This window comes from Taudactylus pleione, unplaced genomic scaffold (assembly GCF_031769625.1).
Source record: "Taudactylus pleione unplaced genomic scaffold, aTauple2 ptg000475l, whole genome shotgun sequence".
Lineage (NCBI taxonomy): Eukaryota > Metazoa > Chordata > Amphibia > Anura > Myobatrachidae > Taudactylus > Taudactylus pleione.
Window position 1 is genome coordinate 857,762 of NW_028284877.1, and position 23,379 is coordinate 881,140.

At 45.5% G+C, this 23,379-nt stretch overlaps 1 protein-coding gene across 8 annotated transcripts in view; it reads right to left on the reverse strand.

Annotated features, from left to right (window-relative positions):
- PPFIBP2 (PPFIB scaffold protein 2) overlaps nucleotides 1-23,379 on the reverse strand; it is a 234,536-nt gene that overhangs the window by 51,150 nt on the left and 160,007 nt on the right. For 7 of the 8 annotated variants that reach the window (XM_088449009.1, XM_088449007.1, XM_088449010.1 and 4 more), the window contains 3 exons: nucleotides 17,751-17,882; nucleotides 4,289-4,381; nucleotides 1,577-1,688 (listed from right to left, as the gene is read on the reverse strand). In XM_088449009.1, coding sequence (XP_088305135.1) covers nucleotides 1,577-1,688; nucleotides 4,289-4,381; nucleotides 17,751-17,882 — 337 coding nt within the window. Of the gene's footprint in view, nucleotides 1-1,576; nucleotides 1,689-4,288; nucleotides 4,382-11,464; nucleotides 11,654-17,750; nucleotides 17,883-23,379 lie in introns of all 8 variants that reach the window. The other variant, XM_088449014.1, reaches the window with a different exon arrangement.

Below are 23,379 nucleotides of genomic sequence, written 5' to 3' on the forward strand. Positions count from 1 at the left end.
GTACGGAGGCAGTCATATAACAGATATCAATATCTTATTCCAAGAGGAACGTAAAACAAAACTAATGCTCGGGGGCAGATTTATGGATGGTGCAGTGGCGACAGGGCTTGGCGGATAGGAGGGACTGGCATTGTGGAGTTGCCCCCATTCAAGGCCTTACAGCAGCGATTCCCAACCTCAGACCTCAAGGCACACTAACAGTGCTGGTTTTAGTGATATCCATGCTACAGCACAGATGGTCAAATCAAAATAACTGAGGTACTAATTAAGGCCCTGATTCAGAACCGGACGCTCTGACCAGAGCGCTCGCTCTGAATCAGGGCCCTCCTCCTCCATCACCACCCACAGCATATACGAGCTTGCAAAAAGATGGTCGCGATGGTCTTGACCATCGTGACCATCGGACTTGCGAGGGAAACCCTGCGGTCGGGTTTCCCAGCCGCAAGGCCAGGAGTGATTTTGGCTCTATCAGAGCCAAAATCACTCCCATGACATCACTAGTGATGTCATGGGAACGCCTCCGTCTGGCAGGCACGCCCCCGGCACGCCTACCAAAGGGGGCGTGCTGTCAATCAACATCGACAGCATGCCCCCTTTGGTGCGAGACCCCGAGCGATGGAAAGCCCGTCGCTCGCCGGGTCTCGCGCATGCGCACGACGGAGCTCCCTCCGTCGTGCGCATGCGCAGTGGGGAACATCGACCCACTTGCGAGCGTACTGACGCTCGCGAGTGGGTCTGAATGACCCCCTAAGTCACCTGTGCTCACGTATGGCTATCCTTAAAACCTGAACTGTTAGTGTGCCTTGAGGACCGTGGTTGGGAACCCCTGCCTTACAGAGTGGAGACCTCTTCTGAACAAGGCCAGACCAAGCATGTTTCCAAGAGGCCCCAGCTCAGCTCTACGGAGACGAGAATTGCAAGCCGGTTCCTTACCAAATTTCGATATGGGACTTGTTAATACATTGTCCCGCCCCTGCTTATTTCTGATGAATTGGGGTATTTGGTGTAGACCTTTATTGGTTGATAATAACAAAGAAATCTAGTAATAGTCTTATGGTTCAGACTTTGCAGTGCGTGGAATAGATATTACTGGATATACAAAAGGTCTTGCGGGCAGGAAACTAAGAGGAACCTAGTATACGGTGATGGACATGTATGGTAGGTTAGGTGAAGAAGATCACGAACTGCTTTATAAGGTTGGCAATCAAGAGAACCTTACATAAGTTTTGGTCTAACTGTTGGGACTGTAGAGACTGGGACCACACTCATTGGCTTATAAGGGGAATCTAGAACATTTTGTTCTGGTGACATACTATATTTTGTGGAGGTTAGTTTAGGTTATATATTGCCAGGTACGGCAATATTAGATTAGGGCTACTTATTTGGTCTATCAATTATTTTAATTAAGTTTTGGGTTCTTTATCAGCGAGGAACTGTATATAATCCAGACGATGGCTTAATAACCAGGATTTACTAATTTTGCTATTTACAGTATCTTCACATTCCTGGTGAGTTTAGAGCATTCCCTGACTCTGCATGTGCAATACAGAATTGGACAAGCTAGAACGCACATTACCTCTCTCTGAAGATTCATTTTGTGCTGTGGTTCTTGAGGAAATTTGGCTTTGCAGGCGAGCGATTTCTGCATCTTTCAATGCCAACTTCTCCTGCAGTTGTGCAATTTCTGCCTGGAAAACAGAGATAAATATGGAATGAATATAAATACAATATGAAAAGAGGGTGCTTGTGCCACAAGATAAGACAGTGGGGCTATATTAGGAAGAGCGCAAGCTGGTAATCAGACAGCAAATTTGGCTCCAGTCTGATGAAAATAATGAAGACGTATTCATAAAAGGACGTGCTGTGTACTTTAAGCAGATTTTGTCCGTGATAAAGGTTATTGGACAACACTAAATGTATTAAAAATCACCATGTTCCAACAAAGAGCCGTATTCAATTAGGTGTGAAAAGCCGTTTTCGCCCGTTTCTTTTGCGAAAATTTCACATTAAAATAGATCTCCGTATTAAATTCCATCACTTTTTTGCCTATGCGTAAAGTCAAGGCACTGAGATAGGCAATACTTTTTCTCTGCAGAATACCAGGAGAAAAGAAGTATAAAATCTATATTTTGGGGTGCAGATGTTGGGAAACCTCTCAGAACCCTTGGTACACCCCCCAAAAGGACAATTCAGCCCAAAAAAAAGAAACAAAATCCCAGGAACACCCCAAAAAAAGCCTTAGAGATTTGGGGCTAAAAATAAAAAAGTGGGGGTACAGCTTCAAAAACTAGTGAAATAAGCTTCTTGGGGGGCTCTAAGAAGGGGCCAAGTGTTTTGGGATTGCAGGTGCTTGTATGACGGAGGAATTTCACTTTTCTAAAACTTCACTTTACAGACATTAAAATATGCTAGCACCCATTTTCAAGCACCCCAAATTTGATGGAACTACTTATTTTCTCCAAAAAAACACTGCCTTATGCCATTCTTCACCACTTTTACCTTGACGCTAATAGCAAGCAATTACCACCACTTAAGAAACCTAACTAGCTTAATTAGGGCTAATACTAAACTACATAATGATTTCCGAAGTCAGCCCATCTTTTTCTGGGGTACAGAGTGATACCCCCAATTCATCCTGCACTTTTCGGCTGGTTCACATTTGCTGGGTCCCGTTTTCACCTGTTTGGTAATTGAATACTAAGTAAATCGAGAGCGCGCACAAAAAGTTTTTGCGGCCAAAACACGCGAAGGCGGCGAAAAGTCGGGCAGGCGGAACTTTCTCGCCAATGAGAAACTAATTGAATATGGCCCGCAGTTTAAAATTATATAAGTGACCGAGAACCAGCAATAAAAACTTATATATCAAATTCACATGATCATGGGTGAGTAGTTCTACAAAACCACAGATGTTGTGATATTCAAACACATGGCGGTATCCAATTAAGCCTGAAATTATCTGGGCGCTAATGGATCCCCCAGGGCTATCCAGTTAGCCATGAAGTCCGGCCCGATGCCAGCACTGATCAGTGATTTTTTTCTGGGACCTGAAGTGTCCTAAAATCCCCGAGAAGTGCCATGATTTCGCCAGCGCAATGGCGAAACCACATAGGATCCGTGATAAGTTCATGGATCTGTGTGTTTTCAGAATAATTATCCTATTTGTTCACTCGAAATAAATAGGATAGGGTAAAAATAAAAATCTGCGAAAACGGGGATTATCGGCGGAAAATCCCTGTTTTTTTGCCCCCGAAAATATATCGGCGCCAATTGGATACCGCCCACAGAGTAGCGTATTATAGAGCAAAATGAATCTGACAAATGTAGGAGCCTACTTACACAATACAAACAAATCTAGATATTGCAACTAGTACTATATAAACGTAAACATTGCAAATTGTGATGACTTCAGAAATGTTTTATGCATTTCATTGAATGGTGCCAATACATTTAGAAAAGGTCTCATTCAAACAATTCAGAATTTAAATGAATGACTTTTTTTTTTGTTTGCTATTTTTTTTAAATTTATTTATCTATTTTGATTGAAGACTGTTTGGTAAAACCTACGGTGTGTGCAGACCACTACGCACCCAATTTACCAAGGATTGACTTTTACATGGATTGGGCTCAGTTTATTGCTCTGATAAAATGTCCAGTTACAGACCTCATGAAGTCTTGCAGCACCTTCACTAAAATACAGACTAATAAATACTGGTGTAGTGTTATGCACTTCAAATACATTCTAATCATCAAGGATATCAGGAGCTCCACAATCAGTCTGAGGTGGGAAGTCTGCAGAACAGTTGGGGGAGTAAAATCTACGATGAAAAGTCTGAAGCCCATTCCAGTACAATAAAAGCCAGCTTCTCTACAGCGCTAAACCAGATGTATGAAGAGCACACAAGTTGATTTGGCCCATAAATGACCTATATGGAATACTTATAACGTACCATGGTATTGAATCACCAGATCTTTGGAACTACAGTTTCCAAGGTAATCAGATAGATCGTGAATGAGCTGCTACATCAGAACTTGGGGTAGATACATCAGACCTCCCACAGAGGACAGGTGGGGAAGTTGCTTCCAGCTATTATTTATAAAGTACATTCTATAAATTGATAGCTATAAGCTGATTGGTTGCAATGGACAAATTCTCCACCTGATGACCTCTGTAGAAGGGTTGATACAACTCCCCGCTTGGTAGCTAGCAGACACCTTTTGCAGTAAGATTCTAATGCCGACTGATTATTAGTTCTAAATAGGAAACAAAAAGGACTAACTATTCACTCACTTTTGTTGCTTTTAGTTTCCATTCATATTGCGTTCTTTCATTTTCCAGTTCCTCCACTTGAATTTTTAGGCTTTTGAGTTCTTGTAGCAGCATCTGTGAAGACCAAGACATATACTCCATGAGTAGCAGACGGCTGGCACATACAAAACACACACACACGCACGCACACACACAGGTAGAGGCACAATCCTGAATGCTCATTGATACATAGGCAAATCAACCTCATGCAGAAAATATTGTCAGCATTAAATCGTTAACGCACTCTCGGAGACGGCCTGTCCACACTTGAGTTTGATGTTAGTCAATGATTAGAAACATTCCAACCAATTTCAATCATCAACACATGAGAACAAGTGAAAGGGTTTTAGCAGCGAAATGTTTCAGCAAGTCAGTGTACAGCTCCAGGCAACACACATTTTATTTTTTATGATTTCAATGTAAAAGATAAAAAAGGTATTTAATATGCTGGTGGAAGCATGACCATTCTATTCCTTTACAACAGGCTAAGACAGTGGTTCCTAAACTGTGCGCCGTGGCACCCTGGGGTGCCACGGGACACTTGCCGGGGTGCCTCAGGTTGGTGGTCCAGCACCAAATCAAATTATTTATAGTCAATGTAATGTAAAAATGTGAACAAACAGAAGTGCAAACCTGTCCACCTCCACATAACCGAGCCTAAGGATGACAGGGCAGCACAATTTACTGCTCATTACTATTTTACTAGATTTTTTTCAGAATTTCTGAATAACAAACAAACTTGGGAACCACTGGGCTAAGATATATTGTAGTTTACAATAAAGACCACCACTTAATGGTTTATGCTGGTCTTGACTTTATAGCATCAGGATTCTGTAGGCCTCTTCAGCTACCTACTCTTTAGAAACCTATTACGGCACAGATGCTTCAGACCTATAAATAGCCCATTGTTATACATATATTAAATGGGTTCTGCCATAAATATACATATTTAAGGTTGTTTGAAGTCACATAGGCTTCCCTATAGCCTGTCACAGGCCTAGCCAACCCGGTGGCTCCCCACTCCTGTTGTAAAGCAATTAAACGCTTTAGTAGTAGAGCAATTAAACGCTTTAGTAGTTTGAAGGATTGGATCTGATACATTGATTTGACCTTTAACATCACTATATACCCCACATGTGGATCCCATCACTTGTATCAGGATAGTCTAAACCAAGGAGGACTTGTGCATTGATAGGCGGAGAGGACTTGTTTGCAGGTGATCCTGCTTAGTGTTCATTCTAACACCCTGCACCTGTCACAACTTGTGCAGTTCCTCTTTCCTGCCTGAGGTGTCACTCTCTGCTCTGGTGCTTCTAGTACAATCAGCTGATGCAACAAACTTCTGATATACAGACCAGAGTGTGCTAGAAGAACCACAACAGAGAGCGACACTCCAGGCAGGAGAGAGGAACTGCATGGTTGTGACAGGTGCAGGGTGCTAGAATGAAGACTACTACTTATGGACATCTCTTATATCGGAGCTGGGTAATATAGTTATATTTTGTACTCAATACCTACTCAGTGCATCTCCAAATGGATAGTAGAAGTTTGCCACAGCTGTATTATTAATATGATATATCCCAGCAACATTGACAACTGTTTGCTTCAGATCTATTTAAAGCCAAAATATATTTTATGGTTTAATATATGCTTCAACTATTTGTTCTATTATTATATAGTAAATAACTACTGAGCTGACTTTTATAATGTTGCAAATCCCGAGTGTGACTTTTCTTATGATATTTTAAGTTAATAAATAGTTTTTTTTATCTATGTAAAGCGATTCACAAAGTATAATTTCTCAGATTCATACAGTCAGGTGCTTAAATATTGGGACATTGACAGAATTTTCATATTTTGGCCTCTATTCACCACCACAATGTCTTTGAAATGAAACAAACATGATGAGCTTTAACTGCAGACTTTCAGATTTAATTTGAGGGTAATTACATCCAAATCAGGTGAACGGTGTAGGAATTACAACGGTTTCTATATATGGCTCCCACTTTTTAAGGGGCCAAAAGTAATGGGACAAACTAAACAATCCTAAATCTAACTTTCACTTTTTAATACTTTGTTGCAAATCCTTTGCAGACAATTACAGCCTGAAGTCTGGAACGCATAGACATCACCAGACGCTGGGTTTCATCCCTGGTGATGCTCTGCCAGGCCTCTACTGCAAATGTCTTCAGTTCCTGCTTGTTCTTGGGGCATTTTGCCTTCAGTTTTGTCTTCATCAAGTGAAATGCATGCTCAATGGGATTCAGGTCAGGGGATTGACTTGGCCATTGCATAACATTCCACTATTTAGTCTTAAAAACTCTTTGTTTGCTTTTGCAGTATGCTTCGGGTCATTGTCCATCTGCACTGTAAAGCGCCGTCCAATGAGTTCTGAAGCATTTGACTGAATATGAGCATATAATATTGCCCAAAACACTTCAGAATTCATTTTGCTGCTTTTGTCAGCAGTCACATCATCAATAAATACAAGGGAACCAGTTCAATTGGCAGCCATACATGCCCACGCCATGACACTACCACCACCATGCTTCACTGATGAGGGGATATGTTTTGGATCATGAGCAGATCCTTTCCTTCTCCATACTCTTCTCTTCCCATCCCTCCTGGTAAAAGTTGATCTTTGTCTAATCTGTCCATAGGATGTTGTTCCAGAACTGTAATGACTTTTTTAGATGTTGTTTGGCAAACTCTAATCTGGTCTTCCTGTTTTTGTGGCTCACCAATTGTTTACATCTTGTGGTGAACCCTCTATATTCACTCTTGTGAAGTCTTATTTTGATTGTTGACTTTGACACATATACACCTACCTCCTGGAGATTGTTCTTGATTTGGCCAACTGTTGTGAAGGGGTTTTTCTTCACCAGGGAAATAATTCTTCTGTCATCCACCACAGTTGTTTTCCGTGGTCTTCCGGGTCTTTTGGTGTTGCTGAGCTTTCCGGTGCGTTCTTTCTTTTTAAGAATGTTCCAAACAGTTGATTTGGCCACACCTAATTTTTTTGCTATCTCTCTCATGGGTTTGTTTTGATTTTTCAGCCTAATGATAGTGACAGCTCTTTGGATCTCATATTGAGAGTCGACAGCAACTGATTCCAAATGCAAATGTCACACCTAGAATCAACTCCAGACCTTTTACCTGCTTAATTGATAATGAAATAACGAGGGAATAGCCCACACCTGTCCATGAAATAGCTTTTGAGTTGATAGTCCCATTACTTTTGGCCCCTTAAAAAGTGGGAGGCACATATAGAAACAGTTTTAATTTGAGGGTAATTACATCCAAATCAGGTGAACGGTGTAGGAATTACATCTGAAAGTCTGCAGTTAAAGCACATCTTGTTTGTTTCATTTCAAAGCCATTGTGGTGGTGAATAGAGGCCAAAATATAAAAATTCTGTCAATGTCCCAATATTTATGCACCTGACTGTTCTACTGTTTGGATAAGTAATATAAGGATGTAAAAGTGCTGTAATCTCTTTGCGGTTTTATTTGTTAGTTTATTTTGAGAAGTCGGCTACCCCTACTATTACAAAGGTTGAGAACAAATTATCTAATTCAAAATAAGTCATTCTTTTATTATCCTTTATTTATATGGCGCCACAAGTGTTCCGCAGCGCCTTACACAGTACATAACCAAATAATTTGACAAGTGACTTACAGTACAATACAATACAATTCAATATGGACAACATACATTGCTACATAAGTAACAAATGGTTGGACATGTTTAGGGATACACAGCTGCGCTGCACTAACGACGTATGGAGAGCAGCCTATGAGAACGTTCTAGGTCTACCCTGGACCTTAGTGATAAAGCATATAAAATGTAGGGTGAACGTGGTAACTGGGCGCTACCTTAGAAACTGATGAACCAATCTTGAAAATAAGGGAGGGAGGTTAGGGTCAGGCCGCGGGGGGGAGGGGGAGGTTAGGGTCTGGCCGTGGGGGGGGAGGTTAGGGTCAGGCCGCGGGGGGGGAGGTTAGGGTCAGGCCGCGGGGGGGGAGGTTAGGGTCAGGCCGCGGGGGGGGAGGTTAGGGTCAGGCCGCGGGGGGGGAGGTTAGGGTCAGGCCGCGGGGGGGGAGGTTAGGGTCAGGCCGCGGGGGGGGGGGAGGTTAGGGTCAGGCCGCGGTGGGGGGAGGTTAGGGTCAGGCCGCGGGGGGGGGGGAGGTTAGGGTCAGGCTGCTTTGGTTAGGGTCAGGCCGTGGGGGGGGAGGTTAGGGTCAGGCCGCGGGGGGGGAGGTTAGGGTCAGGCCGCGGGGGGGGGAGGTTAGGGTCAGGCCGCGGGGGGGAGGGAGGTTAGGGTCAGGCCGCGGGGGGGAGGGAGGTTAGGGTCAGGCCGCGGGGGGGGGAGGGAGGTTAGGGTCAGGCCGCGGGGGGGGGGAGGGAGGTTAGGGTCAGGCCGCGGGGGGGGGAGGGAGGTTAGGGTCAGGCCGCGGGGGGGAGGGAGGTTAGGGTCAGGCCGCGGGGGGGAGGGAGGTTAGGGTCAGGCCGCGGGGGGGGGGAGGGAGGTTAGGGTCAGGCCGCGGGGGGGAGGAGGGAGGTTAGGGTCAGGCCGCGGGGGGGAGGGAGGTTAGGGTCAGGCCTAGGGTCAGGCCGCGGGGGGGAGGGAGGTTAGGGTCAGGCCGCGGGGGGGAGGGAGGTTAGGGTCAGGCCGTGGGGGGGAGGTTAGGGTCAGGCCGCGGGGGGGGGTTAGGGTCAGGCCGCGGGGGGGGAGGGGGGAGGTTAGGGTCAGGCCGCGGGGGGGGGTTAGGGTCAGGCCGCACGGGGGGGGTTAGGGTCAGGCCGCACGGGGGGGGTTAGGGTCAGGCCGCGGGGGGGGTTAGGGTCAGGCCGCGGGGGGGGTTAGGGTCAGGCCGCGGGGGGGGTTAGGGTCAGGCCGCGGGGGGGGGGAGGTTAGGGTCAGGCCGGGGGGGGGAGGTTAGGGTCAGGCCGCGGGGGGGGGGAGGTTAGGGTCAGGCCGCGGGGGGAGGCAGGTTAGGGTCAGGCCGCGGGGGGAGGCAGGTTAGGGTCAGGCCGCCGGGGGGGGGGGAGGTTAGGGTCAGGCCGCGGGGGGGGGGGGAGGTTAGGGTCAGGCCGCGGGGGGGGGGGGGGGGGAGGTTAGGGTCAGGCCGCGGGGGGGGGGGGAGGAGGTTAGGGTCAGGCCGCTGGGGGGGGGGGGAGGTTAGGGTCAGGCCGCGGGGGGGGGAGGTTAGGGTCAGGCCGCGGGGGGGGGGGGGTTAGGGTCAGGCCGCGGGGGGGGGGGGGTTAGGGTCAGGCCGCGGGGGGGGGGGTTAGGGTCAGGCCACGGGGGGGGGTTAGGGTCAGGCCGCGGGGGGGGGAGGTTAGGGTCAGGCCGCGGGGGGGGGAGGTTAGGGTCAGGCCGCGGGGGGGGGAGGTTAGGGTCAGGCCGCGGGAGGGGGAGGTTAGGGTCAGGCCGCGGGGGGGGGGGAGGTTAGGGTCAGGCCGCGGGGGGGGGAGGTTAGGGTCAGGCCGCGGGGGGGGGGGAGGTTAGGGTCAGGCCGCGGTGGGGGGAGGTTAGGGTCAGGCCGCGGGGGGGAGGTTAGGGTCAGGCTGCGGGGGGGGGAGGTTAGGGTCAGGCTGCGGGAAAAGGTTAGGGTCAGGCACTAGAAGGAGAGTCAGGGATTAGGGTTAGCAGAAGAATATTTAGCAGAACGCTGGAGGATCACAGGTATGACCCGGGAGCGATGGCCACAACAGCCGGAACCCAAAAGTCATAACATGTCGACATTTCATCTGTAACTACATTATGAATGTCGATATGGTCAATGAGGACATTATGACCATGTTCATATTCTCATGTCGACATTATGTATGTCAACATACCAGTGGCAACAGTGCAACAGGCAGACGTCCTATTTGAACTATTGGATATAAATTCCTGACAAATGCCGTATGGAGTAGAATTTTAATTATTCAAAAGCATATCTGAGTGTAACCACCCTTCGGCGGAGCCCAGTTCTGCAGTCACATCACTTCATTAGGAGTAAGAGTGGATATCTGCTTAAAGCATGCCCATGCAATGTCTTCAATGCATATAAACAAATAATTCACACTTTTGAAACAAAACAAACCAAAAACACACACACCTCAAAAATTGGAACTGTAGAAGCCAACTTTTTAGTACAGCATTTTTACAGGACATAGATTATTTAAGATTCTCAGAATGGTTAACCAGTAAGAAACTACAATACACTTAATAATTAAATTGAACATTAATAGGTTTCTCTACCAGTGATGGAAATTAATGATGCCCTTGACTGGGTGCTATTTCCCAACGTAGCTACTACAGCGCAAACTGTGCTATATCCCATAGCAACTGACCCTAGCTAGAAGCAAATCCTGCTAAAATCTACACCTTAAAACATCCATACTGTGATGCAAGGGGTGCAAATGCAATGGGGTTTGTTTTTTTTGCATACATACATGAAAACGAGTTTCTGATTTTGCATGGAGCACATACCTACTGACCAGCTATATTGTTACACTGCAAATTACAACTGAGCTAGGACCCGCCCACCTGGTAACTCTGCACCTTTTACATTTGGTTTGTCAAGGTGCAGAACTGCAGGTCCTAGCAGGACATCCTCCTGCCCTTGGCTGCTGCACTCTAGCTGTTGTGCTAGCGAATTATACCCAATATTAAAAGTGGACCTGACATCTATATACAGTGTATGCAGCATTTTTGTGAACTCACTGAGGCACCGTGATGCCACAAGTTATCATCATATGTTCAGCCCATAAAACAACTACACTCCATGGATGCAGGCAATGGGGAAACTTTTGGTGCGAATTACTGAAGTAAAGCACAATATCCTGTAGGAGCATGTGCAATGTCTCTCTGTGAGATGTTACTTACGAGAAAAAATATCTAATGTTTACAGCTGCGTATGTACATAAAAGTGCGCAGGAGGATCTCCCGCTTAAGGGCGGATTCAACCGCCCTTATTTTCCTGCCCCCCCCTCCCAATGGGCGTGCAAAGCAAATTGAGAGAACTTGGGGTCTTGTTGTGTGGCCGTTATGAGCAATCTGCCGGCACATCTCCAGCAACTGAAATGCCCCCCCTAAATGTCTAGCGTGCAGTGCATTAGTACAGATCCCACACAAAACCCATGCAATGTTCAGAATACTTCTCATACATCCTTCCCTTCGCAACCGGGGCATGTCATCGGTTGCGGAGGGTCAATGAGACCACTTGTGCTGATATGGAGAGGCTCAGTGAGGTCGCATACGCTAGCACGGCATTCCCTCTCTTGAATCTTAGTATTGATCTCGAGCTGAAGCTTGCACATCTGTTCCTGAAGTTCATTTATCATATTGACTACCGACTGCAAAAAGGCAAGATTAAAAAAAAAAAAGTATGACAAAGGCCTACAAAACACTTGGGATATGTACAACCCCCCCCCCCCAAACGTATAAATCAAAATGGAGAAGTAAAGATTCATAGTTGTTCATCCCACGTGCGCATGCCTAACTTCCTGTATTACCATATATCCTTGGGGTTTCTTCTATATTAATACGGAGACCGTACATTTAAATAAATAAAAATATACTTCAGTTAATAACAGGGGTTATGCAGATCACAGATATTACCATTTCTTCTGTGTTCAATTCAAGATCAGCTTATCTGCAGTACTAAGAGTCAATGAACGGTTTTCCAAAGTATTACAATATTGTTTCAAGAAAGTAGGAAACCAACAATAGTTGTAGCTGTTGGAACAATTCTGCTGTAGTGAAGGGGACCGAGGCAGGAGAGCACAGACTACGATCTTTCCAAACAAAACTGATGCATCTCAAACAAGCCACTTAAATACGTTATATATACAGCGGTTAGCAAATCACCTTCCCATTATTTGGACTACAAAGAATAAAATGGGTGAAATTCCCTCGGTGCTAGTTGCCTACTGTACAGTAATATATCAGAGGCTTATCCCAGCAATCGGCCTAGCCAACATACTTTTTACCCCTTGATTTCAAACAGAACTCCTCGGCTTTCTCCTGTGCAGGTGTGGATGCATGGTTCCCTACCTTGCTAATAACTCATACACATAAATCTCCAATTGTATTTTGGACATTTAAATTGGCCATACAGCAGGATAACTGGATGTGATCCACAGCGTGGTGGACAGGTAGAGGGACTCATGGCATCACAGATGCCCATTAGTAAGGTCAGAAGGTAACCACAGAATGAGGCTGATATTAGTCATCTTTTGACCACATTTACTAAACATTATTATATATATATTACTATTTTGTTGTTTCCCTGTGCAGAACTACCGCTAGGCACATGAGGCATGTACCTAGAGGAGGCACAACAGGCCACTTGCATCAGAGAGTCCTTGTATGCTGCTGGCCTGATGAAGCCGACCGGAGGCTTGATGATTTTCTTTTACTGATGAATTCTGGAGCCAGACATGGGAGTGTGACGTTGGGGCTCCCTTGGCTGTATGGAGGCATTGGAAGCAGCACCTGAATGAAGGAGGAGGACTCGGCAGTGGTAGGAGGGCAGACTAGGGGTGGTCTAATAGTTAAATCCGCCTCCGAGAACTACCTACAGTACAAGCCCACATGCCACCCAATGTTTGATCCCTTTGAATCGGGACCATCTGCTCTGAACCAGTGCTTCCTGTGCACTGGACTGCCCACTCATTCCATTTCCTGCCCTTCATATGCCTTTCACAGGTCAATGGGTCTTTCCTCATGTTCTCCCTGGCTGACCAGGGCAACGCCCTCAAATTGGGAAAGGTGGAAGGAATGTGTCCATATAAGTTGCTGATTTAAAAAAAAAAAAAAAATTAGTGCACCAATTATGGTTATGAGGCGAATTAGACGGCACAAAATGATTCTATGGGGTCTATTTACTAAGCAGTGTTAGGAGACAGAGTGAAAAGTGATAAGGTGCCAGCCAATCAGCTCCTAACTGTCATTTTTCAAACACAGCCTGTGAGATGGCAGTTGGGAGCCGCTTATTAAATAGACCACTATGACTTTTAATCATAACATTTTTGCACAACAATATCCTAAGTAAAATATCTGTGCATACAAGAAAATGGAGCCAAATCTGATAAACTAGATAAAGAGATGACTTCATTGTGATCGTTCAATCTATTCACTCTGCCATCAACATAACTTAGAGGTCATAATTCAAAATTATCTTTTCATTAAAGATCTTTGGAGTAAGACATTAGTGTGCCACACATGTAGTGTCTTATCTAATATGATTGCATTATGAGAAGGAAAAAAAAATAAAAGAGATAGATTGTTTGGCGGATGTGCCTAACAGCCCATCACTATCAATAATGCCATAAAAGGCTTTCTATAATGTATGCCCACATCTGGTTTAGTTCAACGAAAGTTTCAGTACTAAAGCTAAATGAATATTACATCTGTGAGCATATAAGGGAGGGGCTTTGACAACCCCACTAGCAGTCTCATCCTGCTCCAACCCGAGCATTATACTCTCCAACTTTGCATTGCAGCACCCACAGAATAGGAGGATCTGGGATGAGCTGGCAAATTTGATTTTCTTGCTTATTTTATTATGGGTTTAATTATCTTTCACCCAACCCAATACAGGTTGAGTCTCCCGTATCCAAAACGCTGGGGACCAGGGGTATTTTGGATATCGGAATATTCAGTATTTTGGAATATTTGCATACCATAATAAAATATCTTGGGAATGGGTCCCAAATCTAAACACAGAATGCATTTATGTGTTATATACAGCTTATACACATAGCCTGCAGGTCATTTCATACTATATTTTACATAATTTTTTGGCTCAAACAAAGTTTGTGTACACACATGAAACTCATTTTTGTTTCACATATACCTTATACACACAGCCTGAAGGTCATTTTATACAATATTTTACTAATTTTGTGCCTTTAACAAAGTTTGTGTACATTGAACCATCAAAAAGCAAAAGTTTCATTATCTCAGTCATGCTAAAAAAAAAAAAAAAAAATCTGTATTTCGGAATAATCCATATTTCAGAATATTTGGATATGGGAGACTCAACCTGTATTGGTGATGTATACTATGGGGTTGATTTACAAAAGTGAGAGTTTTCAGAAATGGAGAAGTTGCATATAGCAACCAATCAGACTATACTTAACACTTAACTAGCACCTTCTAGAAGAGAATAGGTAGAATCTCGTTGGTTGCTATGGGCAACATCCCCATTTCTAAAAACTCTCACTTTAGTAAATATACCCCTACAGTGCATTAACGGCTTCCAACCAAACACTTGCGGCTATTAGTCTACCTTGCACTAAACTACTGTACTAACTAGCAGGGCCACCTTTGGGAGGGTCCAAGTGCTGTGTAGCAGCAGCTATGCCCCGCTCGCATACATAACCATGGTGCATACACAGCAGGGGGCATGATCGTGGCATCACTGGGGAAGGAGGGGATTTGGAGTTACATCTCCCCTGCCCTCCTCGGCCCCCAAAGAGTTCCGGACCCAGGTACAGTAATCTGTACCCACACACTCTTCTCAATGCTCATACAGACAACTTTGGCATACCTCCCAACATTTCTAGAAGTAAAAGAGGGACAGGGCTAAAAAGGGGGCGTGGTTTCCATGAAATGGGCGGAGTTGACTGAAAATGGGGCGGAGCCTCGCAGCTTCCCCCGTTTTCGTCACTTTGGGGGTGTGCCCAGCACTCTGAGATGCTGGGCAGCCCCCAAACTCTCCATACACGAGTGAACAGAGGCATCTGTTCTCCTGCACACCTGCTGCCTTGCTATGCAGGGCAGCGGTTTGTGCTCCCCCCAACTTCCCCCCCACCGCGGGACACTGCGGCCTGCGGGCGGAACAGTCCCAGAAAAACAGGACTGTCCCGCTGGAAGCGGGACAGTTGGGAGGTATGACTTTGGGTCTGATACAGAGAGTTACACGCTATTGCACAGCAGCTGCGACTCTGTACGTGGTGGCTGGGCAATGACATGCTAATGCTGCAGGAGGAGTCTTGTGCGATAAGACGCCTCCTGCCAGCTTCTGTGATCCACTGCTGCGACTGAGGACGCAGCCATCGGATCACTTGCGTGGACGTCGGCCATCTGAGTAACCCGTTACTGAGGAGGGCCATGATAATCATGCTTCCGAGGGCCAGTAAAGCGGTGTTGGAAGATGCAGACATGGCTTCGGCACAACCCAGAGAACGGGGAAGACACACCCATATTTTCTGGGACGCTGGTCGACCGCCGCCCCTTCCCCACCCCCAAATGCCCGCAGCCTGTCAATCATGCTGCGGCTTAGGGGTCACTATGACCTAGATCAGCAAACACGCAGTGCAGACCCTGCACATGGGCCGATCGGTCACCATAGGGCAGTGGTGGCGAACCCTGGCACTCCAGCTGCTGTGGGACTACATATCCCAGCATGCCCTGCCACAGTTTTAGCATTCCCTAATAGCATAACTCTGGCAGTGCATGCTGGGATATGTAGTCCCACAGCAGCTGGAGTGCCAGGGTTTGTACATAAACCATCAGGTTTGCATACAATTGTAAATCAGGCCTTATGAAAAGAAGTACCCCAATAAATAGGATATTGTGCAAAATGTGATCCTATGGTGCATTTTACTCCCCATCACAAACACATCCCTTAGCATCAGTGGCGCCACAAGGGGGAGTGCAGTCCGCACTTGGGTGTCACCAACGTGCAGACTCCTCCTCACTGACAGGAGCCGGATGCTGCACTGTAGCATTAAGTGCAGCACTTGGCTCCTGTCACTGAGGGAGCCGGCCGGCACTCTACACAGGGACCTCCTGCACCCCCCTTCCCACCCAAGTAACAGGCACGGGGGGTGCGTGCCGTGTGGCCACACCCCCTCCCTCCCCGCACCGGGTGACACCGTGGGGAGGGATGCCACTGCTTAGCATACAGTATATAGCATATAACACAACTTATTTGCTAGCAATACACACATATAGCTTTTACAAATAATGAGTGCCCCAGAAATACACAACTTCAAGTACACGTTATAGGTTTGAGTGTTTGTTACCAGCACATAGAGTACAGCACATTAAACAGCTGCACAGTGGTCAGCATGCCTGAGGTAACCACACTCTGGAAAGTGGCATCATTGGGTGGGTCAGTCCAGCAGAGAGCTATACTTATGTCTAGCAAGGTCATGTTTAAAATAAACCATAAACCATCATTTCTATGTGCTGTGATTGGAGGATGTGACAGCAGCGACCAGCTATTAATAGTCTGAATCCTTGGAGGTTTAACATTATATGTATAGTAAAAGATGACATTTGACAAAGCAATCCCTCGTAACAAACATAATAGCAATACTTCTGTTCCTCTCTGCTCAGGTTAATGATTTCCTTTAAAGGAGAAAAATGCATAGGTGACATTAGGACTAGGAGAGGGGTTTCAACTTTTAGATGGTGACAGTTGGTGTCCCAGATAACACTGATGATCAAAGGTATTATATACAGTATACAGATATAGTTGCTCTGTCTTGTTGCAATCAAACAATCTTCGTTATAGCTACACAAACCATTATCAACACATTATTTATTCCCCAAATATCATTATTCATTTCCATTGTTATCTTCTAGCTGAAGAACGTTTAAAACAATCAGCTTCTCAATAAAAACTATATGGGATGATAATGTAGTTTATTATAAAACTGCGTAAATATAGATTGACCCTAGTTACGAGAGAGAGCAAGAGAGAGAGATTTATCAAGGTTTGGAGAGAGGTAAAGTACCAACCAATCAGTTCCTAACTTCTATTTTACAGTCTGTGTTTGAAAAATGACAGGGGCTGATTGGTTGGTAATTTATCTCTCTCCAAGCGTTGATAAATCTCCCCCAAAAGTACCCACCAATCAGCTCCTTTCATTTTACAAATGAATGGAGCTGATTGGCTAGAACACCCCCTCTGGTGGCTGGCCACACCCCTTAGGTATGGGCCCCTACCACTGCATTCCCCCTTCATGCCCCAGTCCGACACTGATGCGCAGTGTAAATTAAAGTGAAGTAACTGTAATCATAATGTATTATCGAAATTTCTTACACTTTAAACTTTTTTTTTTTGTTCTACAATTCATATAAAAAAAGAAAACACTTGAGAATGTGATGAGATGAGTTACTGACCATCTAATACTGTGATATTTACATCTACTTTAGGGACTCAGACACGAAACAAAATAAATTATCTGACACCTAAAGAAAAGAAATTGGATAGAATAAAAGAACTTTCTTAATGCGGCTGCAGGAGAGATCTGAGAATAGATATGATCACATAGTCCGGCCTCAAAGACGCAGCGTCAGTTAGGATAAAGCACAACAGGAGTCGGATGTCAATCTCTGAAGGCTCTGATCAGGCACAGTCCAGCAGATGTGCGTTTATATATAAACTATACATCAACAGGATAGAAGAAGGGGGTAGGGGGGGAGATTACTAACCTCCGCCTTACTCCGAGACTCTTCGCAAACGTCCTTCTCCTTTTCCAAACCAACCAGCTTTATCTTTAGGTTCGAAATCTCAGCCATCAGGTCCAGCTTTTGGGTTTCAAGGGATGTCCGACTCGAAAGCTCCTGTGGAAAATAAACAATCAAATCTCTTTGTTATTTGACAACAGGTGACTCAAGAAGTTGTCATTAAAGACCATGTACTATGGTTTACCATAGAAACACACAAAACGCGTTGATCAACATGGGTTGGCTGCTAGGGCGGCAAATTTGTAGTGGGCGAGGGGGGAGATGTATCAAGCTTTCTAAAGAGTGGAGAAGTTGCTCTTAGCAACCAAACAGCTATTACCTATCATTTTATAGAATGCAGTACATGCTAGCTATAAGCTGATAGGTTGCTATAGGCAACTTCTCCAATCCTTAGATTGGTTGATTCATTCGCCCCAGCAGAGCCGCTGGCTGTCAATCCCGACACTACAGCTCCCCAGCCACTAATGTACAATGGATGTAGCCATTTTGTGAGCCCAATCACTATTCATGGGAATATCAATTCAGAATCTGGACACCCTGAAACCCACTAAAGGGCCTTGCGGTCCGGACCAGCGATCCTGGTGATCACCATCTACATATCCTGCATCCACCGATAGCCGGCACCATTTTGCGAGAGACTCCTGCTAAAGTGACAGCACAGACTCCATGTGGGTAATATTTGCTCCACATGCTGGATATTCATCCGGATTCACTAATCGAACTACTGATAGGGTATTATACCAACCATCATAGACCCATATTAATTTCACGGCTGTCTATTATTGAACTTTTAATTATTGTATGTATGCATACTTGTTAAAAGGTTTTATACTCCAATTCAAACAAGTGAATATATGAAATTATATATATATATATATATATATATATATATTATAGATATAGATAGATATATAATATATATATTACTGATTTATAGTGAACACTAGCACTATTCTCCTGTATAAAATCAGTATGAATCTGTGACTTCACCGAGGCAAACAGTTAGGATGCAGTTTATCAATGTATTACCACTTGGTAACATCACAAAGGCAACCGGTGAGAAAACATCCTAATATTATTTATTAACGATTACTAAAATAACATCAGCATGTACTGCGCCGCTTCAGGGTCGGACTGGCCCACAGGGTTACAGGGGAAACCCCCGCTGGGCCCCACTGCCTGAGGGCCCACCCCCTCCTCAAGAGATCAGGTTCCAGACTGTGCACTTGTATTATATTGCACAGGACTTTGGTGTATTTTCTACAATGTATTGCTGTTATTAGTCTAGTACATTATTATGCATTCACTAGCAATATTTACCATATCTATATATTTTAAGGGGCCCAGACCCAATTTACAGGCTGGTCACACCCCTAAGTATGGGCCCCAATCACTGCCTTCCCCTGGTGGGCCCTTCACGCCCCAGTCCGACACTGCACTCCTTTACAATTGGGATCAAGCGCAGTAATATAACAAGACTGACTATTAAATGACAGATGTAGGAGGGCCCTGCTGCGCACAAGCACACAATCTATAGTAGTTTATAGGAGAAGTGGCAGATTTATTAAACAATACTAAACCATATTTACAGGATATCCCAGGGATGTAACATGCAGGGACTGCAGCAGGTATCACCAATACTTTTGGAGAGGGATCCTCCAGATCTCTCTCCGTTGCCCCACCAATGATGTATGCGTACAGACGGCGCAGTACCAGGAAGGAGCGGTAGCTCAAGTCATCATTCTGCTTTCAGCCCTTTGCCAGGCTGGCTCTTATCGGAGACCATCTCATGTACATGTGATTTTAGGTGTAAAAAATTATCACATCCCCAACAATGCGGATGATGATAAATATGCCACTAAGGGGTAGATGTACTAAGCCTTGTAGAGAGATAAAGTACCAACCAATCAGCTCCTGTCATTTATTAAACACAGCCTGCACAGTGACAGTCAGATGCTGATTGGTTGGTACTTTATATCTCTCTCCACGGCTTCGTACATCTCCCCCTAAAGCTGGGTACACACGTAAAGATTTTCTGTCCAACCATCCAACTAGTTTATTGGTTGGAATGAAAATCTGGTAAGGTATGAAAGCAAATGACAATCAGCAATTTGCTCCCAAATGCCGGAAAATGGACAAAAACTGTTTGAACAAATTGTTTAGATCAAACATTTAACAAACTTGTCTGGCGACCATTTTCATCTGTTTTCTGGCATTTAGGAGCAAGTTGCTGATCATCAGTTACTCCCATACGTTACCAGATTTTCATTCCAACCAATCAACTAGTTGGATGGTTGGACAGAAAATCTTTGCGTGTGTACCCAGCTTAAGTGAGATCTGTAGTTGGTTGGTAACCAGGTAAAATAGCTTGGGGGTTAAGGGTGTGGTTTGGGATAGTGCTAGAAATGTCTGAAGAGGCGAGATTTCATGGAATGCTTTAAAGTTGGTAGACTAGAGACAAGTCTTGTTGTACGAGGGAGAGGATACCACAGAGTGTGTGCAGGGTGGGAAAAAGTGCTGTAACCGGGAGTGGGAGCTATCCATAAAACCAGTATATCCCTGAGGATCGTTTTAAGTTTTATTACCATGAGTGTGCACATTATCAATTATTGCAAACACCCAATACACCATGTCATAGATGCCTACGCCTCTCATCTGCATCCTCTCCCGCTCTGCTACTGACGTTCTTTTAAGCAGCAAAAGAGAAAAGAGGAGGCAGATGCGACAAGGACACTTAAAATAAATGGTTACCTATCTCTACATATTTTCCAAGTTGGAAAATAAAGTAGTTACAGCAGAGCATTATTGTGTCTGACGTACACCAAATGTTGCAATCATTATCAGCATGATTCGTAGTCAGACAAGAGTGGCATTTCGGATGGATGTCGCAGATACCTGCAAACATAGAAAGTGATTGCCGACTGCGTATATGTCCCACACCATGCAAACGCCCAGGGACTGGGATCACAAGGGCGGACGGACCACTCTTTCCTTGAAATTGGCATTTCAGGGCAGTAAGTGAGCAGCGACCTTGCGGACGCACGGATCTGTTCTGTCTAGTGTCATGGGCAAAAAATGATCGGGATCGGCGAGTGAGGGATTTTTAGCAATCAGATTCCCCCAATTCCCTGACAGATCTCCGATCATCGATGCCTGCTGGCTTTGACTGCCAATCGGCGAATTGCGGTACTGATGTGACCACATACATCCCACTTGCTTGTGTGTTAAACAGCCCTTTTTGTTGTGCCATGCCGTGGCGTGACTGAGTAGCACCGAGCATCTTTTCGTGCGACTTTTTACCTTCAAATGCTTCTTATTCGCAAAGGGAATAGGACACATAAGCAGCTTCTGCTGATTAAAATGATATGCAGCATTGCCTGTATTCTGTGTGCGACTGCCGGTGTATCTGCATGTGAAATGCTACGTTACAGTGTCACATCCGCCGACACTGTAATGTTGCGAATAAGATGCGTTTGAAGGTAAAAAGTTGCACAACAAGACGTTCAGCACTACTGAATCGCACGGCGCTCACGCGTTATGTTTAACGCAACTTGTAGCGCACAGAGGTAAGATGTGGATACATTTGCATAGTCCGCATTACTTTGTATCGGGATCATAGGAAAGATATTAAGTAAAAGTTACTAATATCTCATGAACTGAGAGCACCCATACAATACTATTATTATTGGAAACATTCTAATAATGTTTTCTCCAGCTGTGCAAGAGGGAGAACTGTAAGTACACTCTGCCAATTATTCCACAATGTTTAAATGTTACTGGTTACAAACGGACATTTTCTCCCCCCCCCCCCCCCGATTATGTGCAATAGGTAATTCAATGCAACCTCTTGTTCTTAATCCCAGAGATTTGTACCTGGATTTCTAAATGCTGATGAAAACATGAGAGCTGGTTATAAAACCTCATGGCAAACTCATTATACAGCTTGGGAGCCAGTTTGATTCTAAAGAAAGTTATTTGAAATCTTGCTGTGTACTGTATGCTCTCAACTATGCGATTATAAACATTTATCTGCCTTTTAGTGACATTTTTGTTCATGTAATTCAGGGCCTGATTCAGAGCCGCTCGTAAGCGGCCGCTCGTTCGCTCCGAGCAATGTTCGCACATCTGCGCATGCATATGGGTCGTAATGCGCATGCGCCAGTCATTGCGGTCGGAAATCGAGCGCTCGCAAAATAGCGAGTGCCTGCTAATTTGAGTGACAGGATGAGGCGTTTGTGGGTGGTAACAGGGGGAGGTGCTTGAAAACGGGGAGGGGAGATCCGAACGCAGGCGTGCCAAACGGTCAAAACGGGCGTTTTAAGGGTGTGCATAATTAACAAAGCAGCGTCATCGACCACATCACTTGGTTGTTTCTTAGCCTGAACTGTTCGCATGATTGCGGTAGGAAAATCCAACCACAAGCACTGTGAGCAGTTCAGACGCCTTTCGATGTACTCGATTAATCTAATAAATAGCGGGGAAGACGTAGGATGCGAGCGGCCAGGGGGCGTCTTTACAAAATATCGAGCGCATGTTTCGTTCGCTCGCTCAGACGTAGAGGCGTCAACAGACCGCAAAGAGCGAGCGCTCAATTTAAATAGCCGGCCCCTTTTTCTGAACGAGCGAGCGCAAATAGCGTCCGGCTCTGAATCAGGCCCTCAGTGTTTCTCAACTCCAGTACCCCCAACAGGTAATGTTTTCTAGACTTCTGTCTATGGAAACAGGTGGGATAATTATTGACCCAGAAAATAGATAGATCAACTCATGCATGATTAAAGAAATCCAGAAAATGTGCCATGTTGAGGCTACTTCAGGACTAGAGTTGATGTAATGAATAAGTGCTCCGTAAAAGTGTATGTGCATTCAATGGCGTTACTGGGAGGAGAGCGGAGTGCATCAGGTGTCACTATCCGATGGGGCAACATTATAATGCCAGATCCTCTTCAGCAGCCGTAAGTCGGACACTGCACTGTGATTTTACTGTCCACAGAACAAAGAAAACTGGTGTGTGCCGCAAAGCTACACCTCTTCTAGCGGGACTACACCCCAAAGGCTTGCACAGGATCTATTTGGCACACTGGATGACACCAGGGCCGCAACTAGGGGGGGGCTGGAGGTGCACGTGCACCGGGTGAGCCGCTGTACCTGGTGCCAGTGACCTCCAGCCCGGCGCTGCAGAGAGGCTCCAAGCCGGACGTCCGCTGGTAATATTTATTACCAGCGGGCGCCCGGCTCCTTCTCTGCAGCGACGCGGTGTAGCCGGAGCCGGAGGCTGGAGTTCTCTCCCGAACTCCAGCTTCCGGCTCTCCCCACGGGCACTATGGGGGAGACGTCATGACATCTCCCCCATAGTTCCAAGGAGCAGCCGGCGGACCGGACGCGGCGCTGGATGCAGGAGCGGGGTTCAAGGTAAGTATTTTTTTTTTTTAATAAGCTGCACTACAGGGGCATTATTATGGGGGCAGGGGCATTACCACAGGGGCATTACTATGGGGGCATAGGCAATAAGGGGCATGAGCACTACAGGGGCATTACTATTGGGGCATGGGCACTACAGGGGCATTACCACAGGGGCATTACTGTGGGGGCATGA